The sequence below is a fragment of the Zootoca vivipara genome, chromosome 3, assembly GCF_963506605.1.
Source record: "Zootoca vivipara chromosome 3, rZooViv1.1, whole genome shotgun sequence".
NCBI classification, from domain to species: domain Eukaryota; kingdom Metazoa; phylum Chordata; class Lepidosauria; order Squamata; family Lacertidae; genus Zootoca; species Zootoca vivipara.
Window position 1 is genome coordinate 88,133,554 of NC_083278.1, and position 14,888 is coordinate 88,148,441.

Sequence of the window (14,888 nt, forward strand, 5' to 3'; positions counted from 1 at the left end):
CAGCCTAGCCTACCTCATAGGGTTGTTCTGAGGATAAAATGGAGCGGAAGAGAGCCATGCATGCCACATTAAGCTCCATGGAGGAAAGGTATATAAATGTAATAAGCAGGCTGTGTTTCTGGACATATATGGATGCACTAGGGGCTGCCGTCCCTGTTCACCAACCTTGCCTACTCACCAACCACCTTCCCTCACACCTGGCCAATCCCTCCTCCCTTTATCCCACTCACCTAGCCTCTCATAGCTCACCCAAACCTCCCCTCCCCAATCCATTCCCCTCCCCCCCAGTTCACCCCAACCCCCTTTAAAGGGGGGGGACTTCAGAGAGTGCTTGCTCACTCACCTGTTGTTCTGTTGAAATACTGCAGTTGGCAGGGCCACCTATTGGAAGGCACACAAACTGCAGTGTGACAACAGCCTTACATTTTTATGTGTATAGGAAGACGTGCTGCTTATATAAATGAAAGCATTAAACTTCTATCCATTGTTTTTTAAAACACACACACAATCATTGTTATGTTCTACACTCCCATCTTAGCAGCTTTCATTATTGACCTGGGTTTTCCTCCCCAAGCTACTGAAGACCTTTGACTTTGCTTGGGGATGGTTGATCAACAAAGCTGTCACAATGATGGATTCCCCCTGAATTATTGCTTAATTAGCTTAGCTGGAGGTATAAATCAAGTGCACTGCCAATTGTCTTATTCTGCACACAGGCAGCCATGCTCAGCCTGGCTCTAATGAATTATTAGCTCCTGCCACTGAGAAATTGCAATATGCAATACCAGGTCTGTAATGGGAAAAGAAATCCAGATTCACATGTAGGGGCCAGAACCTGGAGTAGCTTTACCACAGATATTAAGCGCTATGCATGTGAGTAGTGCCACTGACCTCAACTGGAATATACGCCCCCTAACTATGTTACTTTCTAGCTAGCACACCACAGAAATACAGAAATGAGAAAGGGCAAAAAAGCACTGTTTCAACGACTGCCTCCTACAACATCTTCATTCTATTGAATTGCAGCTCGGACAGCCCAATTTATAATTGGGTCACAGGGAATGGCTCAAGTAGATAAGAACTTGGTGATGTGGTTCTGAGCCTCTGAAACTTTAGGGAGCAGTGGAATTTGTGCGAAGGTTTTTCCCGTGTGTGTGAACTCTTAACTTTGGCAGAAAGTGGTGGTGATTTATTTATTTTTCTACACCATTTGGGCACAAAGAAACAAAACAAGTTTCCCTGAAAACTTCCAAAGAATTTGCACACCCTTGGAAAACTAAGAGGGAGCCCCTTCCCACCTGCACATCCTCTGCCTGTAATGTGGTGTTGAAACAGAGGCGATTTTAGGGTGGCATGACCAGTGCGGTTGCGCTGCCGCCATGCTGTAGGGGACACCAAAACTATGCTGTAGAATGGAGTGTGAGAAGAGGGACACACATCACACAGAGCCCAAAGTCTGTCACTGGTTAAATTTGGGTAGGGGGTTTCATCTTCATACTGTGATGCTGCTGTTGCAATGTCCCAAGTCTCGCAGGGTGGGAGAGAGGTATCTTCTGGGAGCACCCCTTCCTTCTCACCACAAGGAGGAAGGAGCAGCTTGTGGTGCTCAGAATCTGATTCTGAGCTCTGTTGCCACTTGAGCTTACCTTATAATCATTTCCAGGTACCATTTGAGGACCCTCAATTTCTGCACTTTGGTGCTGTCGCTATTAGAGGCATGCCCACTCTGCTGGGATAAGAACATAAGTCTGTTGGATCAGGCCAAAAGGCCCATCTAGCCTGGCACCCTGTGTGGTGTAGTGGTTAAGAGCGGTAGACTCATAATCTGGTGAACCGGGTTCACGTTTCCGCTCCTCCACATGCAGCTGCTGGGTGACCTTGGGCTAGTCACACTTCTCTGAAGTCTCTCAGCCCCACTCACCTCACAGAGTGTTTGTTGTGGGAGAGGAAGGGAAAGGAGAATGTTAGCCGCTTTGAGACTCCGTTGGGTAGTGATAAAGCAGGATATCAAATCCAAACCCCTCCTCCTCCTCCTCCTCCTCCACCTCCTCCTCCTCCTCCTTCTCCTCACGGTGGCCACCCACTGTGTATGGGAAGCCCACAAGCAGCACTTAAGTGCAATAGCACTTGCCCCACCAGCAATTCCCTGGAACTGGATAGGGTTTAAGGCGCGAGAGTGCCTTGACCTAACCGGGTTGGAGACAGAGGAATGTACCACATCGTCATGCATGTTTTCAGTCTCTACTTTGTGACCCATAACAGCCCACCTGTTTCCTTCTGCAGCAAAAGATCGAGCAGAGGGATGTGCAGCCAAAGCCCCCAAACCATAGACTGAGTTGTTAAATGTTGGAACCAGGTGAATCTCCATGAATGTCTATGCATTGCTGCTTTAATGGAATTTTAATGAAATGCTATAGACTTTTCTGTTTATTTGCTTTCAAAGTAAGCTCGCCATGGATTATTGAGTGCAAATTACACAGGCAGCCTGTGGAACTGCATTCTGCACCGATTAGCTGGATGCAGCAGGTTATGAAGTATTTAAAAAAAATAAACTACCTCTTACTATATGCAAGCACACACAACTACACACACACACATCTTTAAATGAAAGGGTTCCCGGAGCAGTTTACAGATCAATATAAAAAGGAGAGAGAACCCTTGTCCCCAGGCTTACAATCTTAAAGACATGACACACAAGCAACAAGGGAATGGGGAAGGCAGAGAAGAGGAAAACAAGAAAATTGACTCTTGAAGCTATGCAGTAGGAGCATAACTCCTACTGGGATGAAAATGGCTTCAGGGTGTGGGCACATCCCAAAGAGACCTGATTGGCTTTGCCAGAGTACCCACAATGCCCAGAGCTTGAAGCCACCCTGCCCCGTCCCAGTAAAGAGCAGGAAAACTACCAGAGATGGAAGGAAGGAGAAGTGCCAACAAGAGAAGAATGGCAGACAAAACTGATGGCAGTATGCAGAGATGGCGAAACTGACGGGGAAGATCAGAAATGAGGAAGATCAAGTATTTTCAAAAGATTGGAGTATATTCCTAATTTATTGAAAAGACCACTGTAAACAGTTAAAATCACTGGCAGGGATGTAATGACACTTGTAATGTGGAATTAATTATGGTAACTATGGATATATAACAGATGGATTATGGTAAAAGATGCAGAAAAATGTATTTTAAATATGGAACCCATGGAGGGAGGTCCGAAGGTTCGAAGGAACCTTTTATTTTATTTTGATGTTTGAAATGGTTAAAGTTAAAATGTATAAAACTATGTAAAACCAATAAAAAAGAGCAGGAAAATTACATCCCTCATCAGTTGATTGATTCCAGCAGTTCAACCGCTGCACTACATTTGGATGTGCTCCATAGTTTCAACAGTGCTACTCCCTCCTCCGCCCCGCCATTGTAGAGAGGCTGCTGTGACGACACGGCCACTGCACTTGTCATTCTTCATTGGTCATTCTTCACACCTCTTCAGCTTGAATAAAAAAGGAACAATATATAAACACCAGAAGTGTACACAAGAGTCCCTCCTGATTTTCATTCTTAATGAAAGGATTGGGCTGCATTATGGAGAGGGTTCATTAATGTTGGGTAGCACAATCCCAGGCATGCTTGTTTGGAAATATATGTATTCCATTTCATTCAGTAGGGTTTATTCCTGGGTAAGTGCACACAGGATGGCAACTTGAATCAAGTAGCACTGCTGCATAGGGATCTCGGAGGAATCCCTTGGGAATGGCCTATCCAGCAGATTTCCTTCCATCCGCCCATTTGACTCCCATCATAGACTAGAATCTTGCTATGAATCCTCTTCACCTCAGTTGTCTGCAACAACGGCAACTTACTTACATGTGCATATTCTACACAACTCGCCCTCACTCCAAGTGTACTGGCACTGTGTCCAGGGAGGGGAAATGGTGGCAACACCCTTGGCCTCTGATCTGGGGCTTCCATCAAAGCGGTAAGAACATAACACAGGGGTCGGCAACCTGCGGCCCATGGGGGTCCTTTAACTGGCCCATGGACCCCCGCCGCCCGCTCAGTCGGCTCCCGTGCGGTGCGCTAAACTGGCATGGTGCAGAGTGGGGACCGCCTTCTGTGATGCTGGCCAGCTTCCCATTGGCTGCAGGAAGCCTCTTCCACGCCGGAAGGAGCGCCAGAAATAGCATTTGCACATGTGTGTGCGTGCATGCGCGCACTTCAGCCCATTGTGGCGTCTGCCAGACCATAAACTGGCCCAAGCCACAAAAAACTTTGCCGACTGCTGACAGGAGGTTGTGGTGGAGGATGTGATGAAGGTGGCGATTTATACTTTCAGCAACTTGTAGCATGCATTTCAAACAGCCAACCAAAGGAAATGAGCCTGCACTTTCCATGCTAGCACTTCTTATTTAACAGCTTGAATTCTGCAAAAAAAAAAAAATCCCCAATACACTGTTTGACATTAAACCTTTGAGAAAGAGTTGTTGGAAGGGAAACTTAAAAAAAGAAGCTCTAGCAGCATTTGCTTAAATACTTACCAGCATTTATAGAGCCTTGTCACTTGCTTAGCAGTACATTATCATCGTCATCCACTAGGAGAAAGGGAAGGAAAAAGAGAGAGGGGGGAATCAATGCATTTATAAATTCACTGTAAAATGTAGCAAGAAAAATAGGGCTGCATAAAATGTCAACATATTTTTATTCAAAAGCAGAAATTGATTTTTCAAAAGTGGTGGTGGAAACTGTTCCCCTCAATCCTGTTATTTGTGAGACCATTTCCCTCTTCAGTCTTACTTTTCTGCCATTATCTGATTTTCCCCCCTCATAACTGCTGATAATAATTCTAGACTGCAATAATTCTAGACGACTCACATCTCGCACCAACAGTGCTTCAAGCTCTGTTGATTAAAGGCAATATTGTATTTCCCTCTGTTAAGAGACACTAATTGGTGCTCAAGCAGGTCTATCAAGAACAGGCATTAAGAAATTATAGGTAGCGATACCAAATGGAGACCACTGGCTAGTATTATGCAGCTGGGGGGGGGTGTCCTCTTTTTTGGACAAGGTTCCTGAAATGTCAATGGTGATGGCAACAGACAATGAGCTGTCACATGTTGCATTTTAACTTTGTGGACAAATTCACATGTATTGTCAAATATCACAGAGCAGGGATGGGGAACCTGTGGATCTCTAGGGTTTCCTCTTCTCCCCTCCCCCTCTTCCACCACGTACACCTCACAAATCATCTGCAGGATCAGGAGAACCCCCAGAATGGGGGTGGGGGAGGAGGGAGAGTGTACTGGTGAAACCATCTTCTTAGTGCTACATTACATTCCACCAATGGTGTGGCTATGACCTTACTCTTGTTTAAGTCCTGTTGAAACGCATCCATTCTCAACGTTTCAGTCCTATGAGTATTGCTATTATATGGCCATGAAACTCAGACTCTAACAGTCGCTCTGGATGCTCATTTTGTTGCATTTAAAAATTCAATAAAAATTAATTTTTTTTTAATGGCTAGTGTTTGCATTGCGGTATTTTGTGATTGAAGGGAACCAAAGTGCTTATTAACACCCTTGAGGTTAATTGCAGGAAATAAATCTCTGCCGAGGTTAAGAGGGCATTTATGGGCAACGTGGAACTCTGCACGTATACAGCACGTACCAAAAGTTACATGTGAATCAGGCAGTTGCACACAGGAATCCGTTTTCCCAAGTAACAGCCCAACTGTAGTTCAGTAAATGGTGCATTTCTTAAGTAATGAAAGTAGATTGAATCAGGTGGTATAGAGACTGCTGAGCCAGCGCCCAACGTTAGTTCAATGGCCTGTGATTTTCCGGAGGCCGTCATTGAAACCTTAATGATGCACATTTTGCCCTCCTTGCTATGCTTGAGATGGTTTTCCTCCACACTCAAAATAGTCACGTCTAGCACTGAAATCACATGTGCTTGTGGACTGGACTGGCTGCTACAGGGGAGACTAGAAGTTGCCTATACCAGGTCAGTGAGCCTAAATATATATTACAGTAATGGCAATGCGATTAGCAATTGCATTGTGAGTTTTTGATACACAAAATAAATAAAAGGCATAGGTGCTGAGGAGGAGAGCTTAAACGTAAAACAAACAAATGAACGAAATGAAGTTAACAGACTTAAATAAACTTAATAATCAGTCTATGCATACACAAAAACTAATATCTGTGCTGCCCATAAATGTGTTAATACCATTTCATTATATAAAAATGGAGTTGAACCTTAAAGTAAAAAAGATGGGAAGAAACAAAAATCCAGAATATAAAAACTCTGTAACGCAATAACTAAAACAGAAAAGGCTATTAAAAAAAATATTTCCACGACATATAAAGAACCATGGAATAATCTGGATCCAAATAAACAGTGCGTGATTTATGATTCTTCAATGCTATTCTTTAGACAGTTAAAATGTCAGTAGAGGGTGTTCTAAATGGATTAATACATCTATTTAAGTCTGTTAGACATGACTTTTTCAGTTTTATTTTGCTGTTTAATGAGCCAGGTCTTCTTTTTGATTGTTAAGGTGAGCTTTAAGCCTCCCCTCCCCAGCTGTGAGAGCAGGGCAGTGCTGAGGTTGGAGTTGTGTGGATGATATCCTGGCAGAGCCAATCCAATGCTCCTGTTGTTGCTTCCACACAACCTCAACTCGCTTCCACCCTGACCCATTCTAGCCCCACCCAGGAAAGTCACAGTGGCTGGTGTTGGAAGGGAAGCTCTGCCCCACCACTCTGGCCACCGCTAGCCAAAGGTTCGGGGGCTTTTGTTTGTTTATTGACAGTGAATTGCATTGATGTGTCTTTGTAGAACATCTTGGGTGGCCAGATCTGGTGATTTATTTAAAATTTATTTTAAATCTTTCTTCTTCTTCTTCTTCTTCTTCTTCTTCTTCTTCTTCTTCTTCTTCTTCTTCTTCTTCTTCTTCTTCTCCTTCTCCTTCTCCTTCTCCTTCTCCTTCTCCTTCTCCTTCTCCTTCTCCTTCTATTATTTTATTATTTGTACCCCACCCATCTTGCTGGGTTTCCCCAGCCACTCTGGGCAGCTTCCAATAGAGATTAAAAATACATTAAATCTACATTAAAAATACATTAAATACATTAAATACATTAAATTAAAAATACATTAAATACATTAAAAGACGCCTGCTTCTTGGGAGAAAAGCAATGACAAACCTAGACAGCATCTTAAAAAGCAGAGACAACACCTTGCCGACAAAGGTCCGTATAGTTAAAGCTATGGTTTTCCCAGTAGTGATGTATGGAAGTGAGAGCTGGACCATCAAGAAGGCTGATCGCCGAAGAATTGATGCTTTTGAATTATGGTGCTGGACATGGGCGTACCCAGGATCAAAACTAGGGGGGGGCAAGGGGAGGGGCCAAGGCACGGAAGGGGAGGGGCCACAAAGTGGGCGGGAACAGCGAACTCGCGCTCCGCCGGGCTGTGCCCCTCCCTAGAAGCAGGGCTGGTGGGCGGAGGCGGAGCCTAGCCCAGCGGAGCGCGAGTTCAGCGTTCCCGCCCGCCGCGCCGCGCTCTCTGGTTCCCCGCCGCGCTTGGCCTTGCCAGAGGGCGCGACGGGGAGCTGGAGGGAGGGCGCAGCGCGGCGGGCGGGAACGGCGAACTCGCGCTCCGCCGGGCTGTGCCCCTCCCTAGCAGCAGGGCTGGTGGGCGGAGGCGGAGCCCAGCCCAGCGGAGCGCGAGTTCGGCGTTCCCGCCCACCGCGCCGCGCTCCCTGGTTCCCCGCCGCGCTTGGCCTTGCCTGAGGGCGCGCCGGGGAGCTGGAGGGAGGGTGCGGCGCGGTGCGGCGGGAATGGCGAACTCGCGCTCCACCGGGCTGTGCTCCGCCTCTGCCCACCAGCTCTGCTTCTAGAGTAGGGCAGCTGCCCTAACTTGCCGCATGGTGGGTACGCCCTTGGTGCTGGAGGAGACTCTTGAGAGTCCCATGGACTGCTAGAAGATCAAACCTATCCATTCTTAAGGAAATCAGCCCTGAGTGCTCCCTGGAAGGACAGATCATGAAGCTGAGGCTCCAATACTTTGGCCACCTCATGAGAAGAGAAGAATCCTTGGAAAAGACCCTGATGTTGGGAAAGATGGAGGGCACTAGGAGAAGGGGACGACAGAGGATGAGATGGTTGGACAGTGTTCTCGAAGCTACGAACATGAGTTTGACCAAACTGCGGGAGGCAGTGCAAGACAGGAGTGCCTGGCGTGCTATGGTCCATGGGGTCACGAAGAGTCGGACACGACTAAACGACTAAACAACAACAACAACAAATCTCTCTCATTTGTTCCTTAAAGTATAAACGTACAGAGATATCCAGCAGTATCACTGGAGATATTTTGGAGTGAGAATTCCACTCTTGAACAACCTCATCAAAGCATCATGTTCTGCATTAGAAAAACCTCAATTCTGAAGTATTAAGTACCGGAGAGAGAATAAAAATCTGTTGCTAAGCCCCCTTTTGCCTTCATTTAATGGACTTACTGATATGAATAGTTCTTTCTAAATTGGCAAATCCTGAAATGTGAATCCATATCTCCAGACACAATGAAATATACATTCAAAATCTGCTATGAATGCCCATTCCAGTTTTGTGTTTCGTGCTCTTTCCCCCCCCCCCCTTTTAATAAACCTGTTTCAATCTCATTTGAGGGGGAAATGCATTGGGTTTCCAAGGATAAAAACAAGCTACTATGAACAATAATGGAAAAGAGGAAAATGGAATTAAGCACCACTTGCCTGATCTTCAGTGAAATAGATTCCTCTCCCATCTGCAGATAAATTGCGAAATGCCTCTAGAGGGCACAAAACAAAGCTTCAGTTTGCAAGAAAATAGAAGAGTTTGTAAAACTATAGAAAAAAAAGTGGTGGCTTCTAGCATATATAAAACCATAATAAAACATTAAACATTAATGCTTTCAGATGTCTTCTAAAGGTTGAATAATTACTTATCTACTCAGTTATGGGGCCACATAACTCCATACCCTCCAACATTTCTCCAATGAAAATAGGGACATCCTAAGGAAAAGCAGTAGGGACGCGGGTGGTGCTGTGGGTTAAACCACAGAGCCTAGGGCTTGCCAATCAGAAGGTCAGTGGCTTGAATCCCTGTGAGGGGGTGAGCTTCCCGTTGCTCGGTCCCAGCTCCTGCCAACCTAGCAGTTCGAAAGCACGTCAAAGTGCAAGTAGATAAATAGGTACCACTCCAGTGGGAAGGTAAACGGCGTTTCCGTGTGCTGCTCTGGTTCGCCAGAAGTGGCTTAGTCATGCTGGCCACATGACCTGGAAGCTGTACGCCGGCTCCCTCGGCCAATAAAGCAAGATGAGCGCCGCAACCCCAGAGTTGGTCATGACTGGACCTAATGGTCAGGGGTCCCTTTACCTTTAAGGAAAAGCAGGACATTCCGGGATCAAATCAGAAACTGGGGCGGCTTCTGTAAAACCAGGGCTGTCTCTGGAAAATAGGGACACTTGTGGAGAGTATCTTATTGTGGGACCTTTTTTTTTCAGCTGCACCATGTGGTCCATGTGCTTATTTTGTTAATCCAGCCCTGTCTCTCTCAGACATTCTTTCTCTCTTCCTTATTTAGGTGGGCCCGCTGTGCTGTGGAGGCTCCTGTCATGCGTGCCTCCACCACCTGTCTCTTCAGGTACTTGCTTTTTGTGGGGAGAGGGGGAGCGGCTGGCTGTAGGGCCCTGGACTTGGGCCCTGGACTCCGACCCTAATGGAGCCACAGGTGGGTTGAAGCACCACTGAAATGAACAGAAACCGCGTAAGAGGACAGCTGTTTCTCAGAGACATTGGCCAAGTTCATACATGATGCTAAATCATAGTTTAGTGGCAAATGAGTGTTGGCAAGCCATGAAAGCATAATGACAGAACTGCACATCTAATCCAGCATTCTGCTCCCGCAGTAGCAGCCAGAAACCTATGAGAAGCTTACAAGCAGGACCCGAAGCCTTGGGTTTGTGTTTTCCCCCTCCCCTTTTCTCCAGTTCATCCACGAGGAGGAGAATGGAAATATTCGCCTGCTTTTTTAAAAAGCAGAGTTTGCTGTTATGTCTAAACCAGGATGTGTCATTAGTTTAAATTATGGTTTATTGAAGAAAGCTAGGATCCGAAACCATGGCTTGATTTTGATTCGTTTCGATAAATCATTGTTTAAACTGATGTCTGAATGGGGCCACTGTGCCAAAGGAGATACTGTAGACAAATCTCTGTGTTGTACAAAGTACCCAGTATCTAAAACAAACAAACAAAAAAACCCACTGCTGTGTATGAATGCCACATGCTCTCTTTGCTAGTGTTTTGTATAAAGTAATGTCCACTTATGTGTGCTGCACAAATAAATTCTGCTTGCAACATCCTTTGTGAGAAAGGGGGTGGGGAGCGTAGAAAAGGGAGCAGCTGGCCTTGTTTGTGGTTAGTAACAGTGAGCTAGAAGACGATACGGAAGATGGACTCAAAAAGGGATATTCAGCCTTTGCAGTAATATAGTATGCATCCCTTTCCTGCCTCTAGCTAAACTGCAGGCTTAGGAGACCTAGTATTCTCAGAGTAAAACGGTACATTAATGTTATGGTCTTAACTGCGATTTAATCTCCACCTCCATTTTACAGCAAGTTATAAAGGGGAAGATGCTTTTGATTTAGGTGTTATTACTGTGGATTTCCAGGGAACATGAGTAATGGTCTAACGGGCCTCTTTATGTATTTAACTATCTGTCCTCAATTTGTATTATTGATGTGCTGCCCTTTATTTCCATTTATCAGTAATCATCTCTTGAGCAAATCCCACTGGCAGCGCTTTCAAGTGTTTGAAGAAATGCATAATACGTTTTTAAAAATAAAAAGATTATTGGTGGATTTCTCCCACCCCGCCCCCACCCCCTGCCCCCACAGGTTCTTATTCTTGGAATTGTGATTTCTCTTCCAATAACTTTTGAAGAAGTTATGTTTCATTCCTCCACCGACAATGCAAGATGCTTTTTATCAAATGTGTATCATTTAAGTGGGGATCGTATTAAATTTTAGCATCTATCTTGGAAATTTACTGTGTCCTGGCAGGGAAGGGGAAATCTCCCAGGGTGAGAGGCTGAAGGAAGAGACAAATGTTCCCAGGTGAGAGATGAGAGGGTGCATCTTTCTCTGTATAGGATAAAAGTTAGGCTATATCTGTGAGAGAGGACCCTGCATTCTTCTAGCGCTTCTCTTTTATACTGTTTATTGCTTAGATTCGGGGTTTTTTTAAATGCAATGTGAAAAGTACATGGTACTTCCTTTATTTGCAATTGTTGGCGTATGAAAGGTGCACATTTCAGATGTGCATCCAAGTGACAGCAATAAAGCATTTGTGCTGGGTCCCTTTGAACTGGATGTGCTATCAAATGATGTACATCCCATCAACATCCTTACACAAATGTCACACTTAACGTATTGGTTATGCATGTCTAGAGCTGGGTCAAAGCTAGAAAACAGATGTGTGAAGGTCACTCTCTGCATTGGATGTTTCCATCCTTGGATTTATTCCTACTTTAAAAACAAATAAAATAATAGAAATCGCTGATTTGAAGTCGGACATTCAGGTGCTTTGCCTATCTATTGCAGGCAGGCAAGCAAGCAAACCATGAGGCAGTTCCTCAAAACACACACACACACACATTCACACAAATAATAAGAGCTTATACTTCACAACATGTTTTAGGGGATGGGGTTGGACTGGATGGAGTTTTCCATTGCTTGAATTATGCGCTATTTTACAACAATATTTTGTCATTGCTCTATTTAAATCTACATTCTCTGATTCTCAGAACATTCAGCCAGTGAGTCACTTCTCCAACAATGGATGCCAAACTACTGCATCAAGGGAAAATCCTTAAAACGTACCAGCAACTAAGGAAATGTTTTTGCGAACATTCGTTGTGTGTAACTTACTTGCCATGGTCTCGAGACGAACCATGCAGCACACAAAATCAGGAAAGTTTACCCTCATCAAGGAGTCACCGTATCGCACGGTCATCAGCTGGAGGGTTGTGTCATCGATGAACAGGCCTGCAAACAGCAACAGGAGAAGGCAAAGGAAGAGATTATAATGTATTTTAAAAGGAAACGTTGTCCAGTAATGTTCAATAACTGCAGAGAATGGAGTGTTGTCGACTTCCTCAAACATTCCAATCAGGGCCGCTTCCTTTATATATACTGGTATATAAGAAAAAGGTTATATATATCAGGAAGAGCATTGTGTGGGTGAACAAGAGTCACAGCTTTACAGTACAATTGCAGGAATGGCTTCTTGGTCTCATTGATTTCCAGGTAACCAGGAATAGGATGCAGCCTTAGTTTGGCAACTCAGACACTAAACTCATGGCAAGGGGCAGTCAGGTGGGTCCCTGGCTGAAGGAACAGGACCTCAGGAGGGCTCACAATGGCAATGGGAATCCCTGGGGTGCTAAACTGCTGCTTAGTATTTTCTTTCAGGTCTATTTAGAAGGCAAAGGGGGAGAGAGAGAGAAATGAACGATATAATCCTGGGCCCGGAAACAAATGTTTGCAATTCATTTGACTTCGGCATATCAGGAATTAGATACAGGATTTATAGGGTTGAAGGAACTTCTTCAAAGGAACCTAGAATCTACAGACTTGTAAAGTGCAGGAAGAAGCAGCGCATCTTAAAGAGGGCTATGCTTTCCCCCCAATTCTGCTCTTGGGGCAAAAGAAGCTGACTTTGCCATATTTATATTCATACTACTTACAAAGACACACACGCCTCCCTTTCTTCTGTTCAGTCCCTGTACTGTTTGCTGTTTGCCTTCAAGGACTGCACAGCATGCAATTTTCCTCCCTGTGTTACACTTTATTGCCTTTATTATCACCATACCTTCCTCGCACCTTCCTTTATGCGGCACATTAGTGATAAATTCCAGATAGTGGCATTCAGAGCATCTGCCCCCACTCCACAATTGCACACCAGGAATCATAATAGTCTCTAGAGGCCACCTAACCCTCCATCTCCTCTCCTTTCTCCTTCTGAGCAATCTCACTTAAGTTTGCGGCTGTCATTTGATCACACTTTCTTTTTCACTCCCCACCCAGGGAAGGAAAAAAAAAGAATTAATATGTTAAGGGCATAATGCAGCTCAAACAGCTATCTGAAAATCCAAATGCTCATCACTTAGGCAGTGTTATTGGATAGTAGCTTCCTCTGTGCAGTGTGATGGATTGCATATATAAATCTACCCGCCAAAGGACTCTGCTGCAAAACATCAGGAACTGGGGAAGCGAAGGGTTAAGGTTGGAGGCTCGGTTGCAATTCCAGGATTGTTCAGCAGGTGTCACTGTGAACTCAATGGATTCGGACTTCATGAAAGAAACAATTTCCAACATTCTGTGGAAGGCGCCAGAATTGGAATTCGTGATAGTAAGATCTCTAGCTTATCTTCCCCACTCTTGTCTCTTCCAGGGCTTGTGACCAAGGTTTATTTGCTATTTTTTTAAAAAAAATAAATGAACTACACCTGTCACAGCAACCTGACACACAGCCCAATTTAGTAGGTGAAACTTTTCCCATTCCTAACTTCCATATCAGGAGAAAAGCTTCAGCTGCTATATTTCTGTTTCAGAAACATTTCCACAAAGATGAATCAGATTTCAAAACTTTAATTGGCCTTAACTGAAAATACATTCAGAGTTTGTCAGTATACCTTCTTCCTCTGTTACTTTTCTCAAATTGGAAATATATAGGAATCCAGAATTATTTTCATCTTCTCTTTCAAAAATGTCCTGGAAAAAAATTTAAACCCAAGATAATATTTTAGGACATGGCTAGTATATCGATTCAGTCACTGCCATGTGAATTATCACAGCTAGGGATGAAATCCCCTCTCCCTGCCCCTAATTCCCATCTCATTCCTGATTCCTTATCAGAAGCGAGTTTCTGCCTGCCCCTCTTCACTTAAAGCTATGAGAAAGTCTCACATATTATATCCATTATTACACACAATATCTTACGTATAATATTACACATGTATGCATTATACACAGATTGTACATGCATATACAAAGTTCATAAGAGGAACCAGCACATAAATAGATACATACAAAATACTCATATATACTAATATAAAATTATGTTGCACAAATATAGTACAACATGGACCTTGGCTCTTATATACATATGGGCTGTTGTTTTATAATATAATAATTTTGTATATTACACATAGTGATTTGGGCGTTTAAAAATAATAATAATAAAATAAACCCAACAGTACATAAGCAGTTTGGGCATGAGCGAAGCTCAGTACAAGAGGCAACTCAGTTGTATGTGAAGTTTGATAAGGTCAGAAGCACAAAAATTGTGAATAGCGTGGCACAGTGCAGTGAGGGTTTCATGGTATTATAGGGTGAAAACCTCTCTTCTCGGGAAAGTGAGATCATTAACTATTTAAAAAGTACGAAAAGGAAAACAACAAGAAAAGGCCCAAAGAAAGAACAGGGAAGCAGCTGAGAGTTTGGATTCATACAGTTCAGCCATACCTTATACTTATAGAGATTTCGCCACAGCTTTTCAAACTCTTGCAGCGTGAGTCTTCCATTAGCATTGGCCTGTATATGTTGTCAAGTTTTAAATACATTTTGATTGGGTTGCATGTTAACAGATCAACTGGTTGTGTGGCCCCCAGAGTGGGGAAACTACCAGAACATTAGTATCTATGATTTGTCTCTCTAAGCTTTACGTCTGACCATTAGGTCCAGTCGTGACTGACTCTGGGGTTGTGCGCTCATCTCGCATTATTGGCCGAGGGAGCCGGCGTATAGCTTCCAGGTCATGTGGCCAGCATGACAAAGCTGCTTCTGGCAAACCAGA

At 44.2% G+C, this 14,888-nt stretch overlaps 1 protein-coding gene across 1 annotated transcript in view; it reads right to left on the bottom strand.

Annotated features, from left to right (window-relative positions):
- Positions 1 to 2,387: 2,387 nt before the first annotated feature.
- The window catches only part of CAPN13 (calpain 13), an 86,544-nt gene continuing 74,043 nt past the window's right edge, over positions 2,388 to 14,888 (bottom strand). Inside the window, exons 18-23 of the mRNA XM_060272961.1 lie at positions 14,558 to 14,626; positions 13,726 to 13,804; positions 11,960 to 12,076; positions 8,765 to 8,820; positions 4,533 to 4,586; positions 2,388 to 3,487 (exon numbers count right to left, since the gene is read on the bottom strand). Coding sequence (XP_060128944.1) covers positions 4,560 to 4,586; positions 8,765 to 8,820; positions 11,960 to 12,076; positions 13,726 to 13,804; positions 14,558 to 14,626 — 348 coding nt within the window. The 3' untranslated portion in view covers positions 2,388 to 3,487; positions 4,533 to 4,559. The remainder of the gene's footprint in view (positions 3,488 to 4,532; positions 4,587 to 8,764; positions 8,821 to 11,959; positions 12,077 to 13,725; positions 13,805 to 14,557; positions 14,627 to 14,888) is intronic.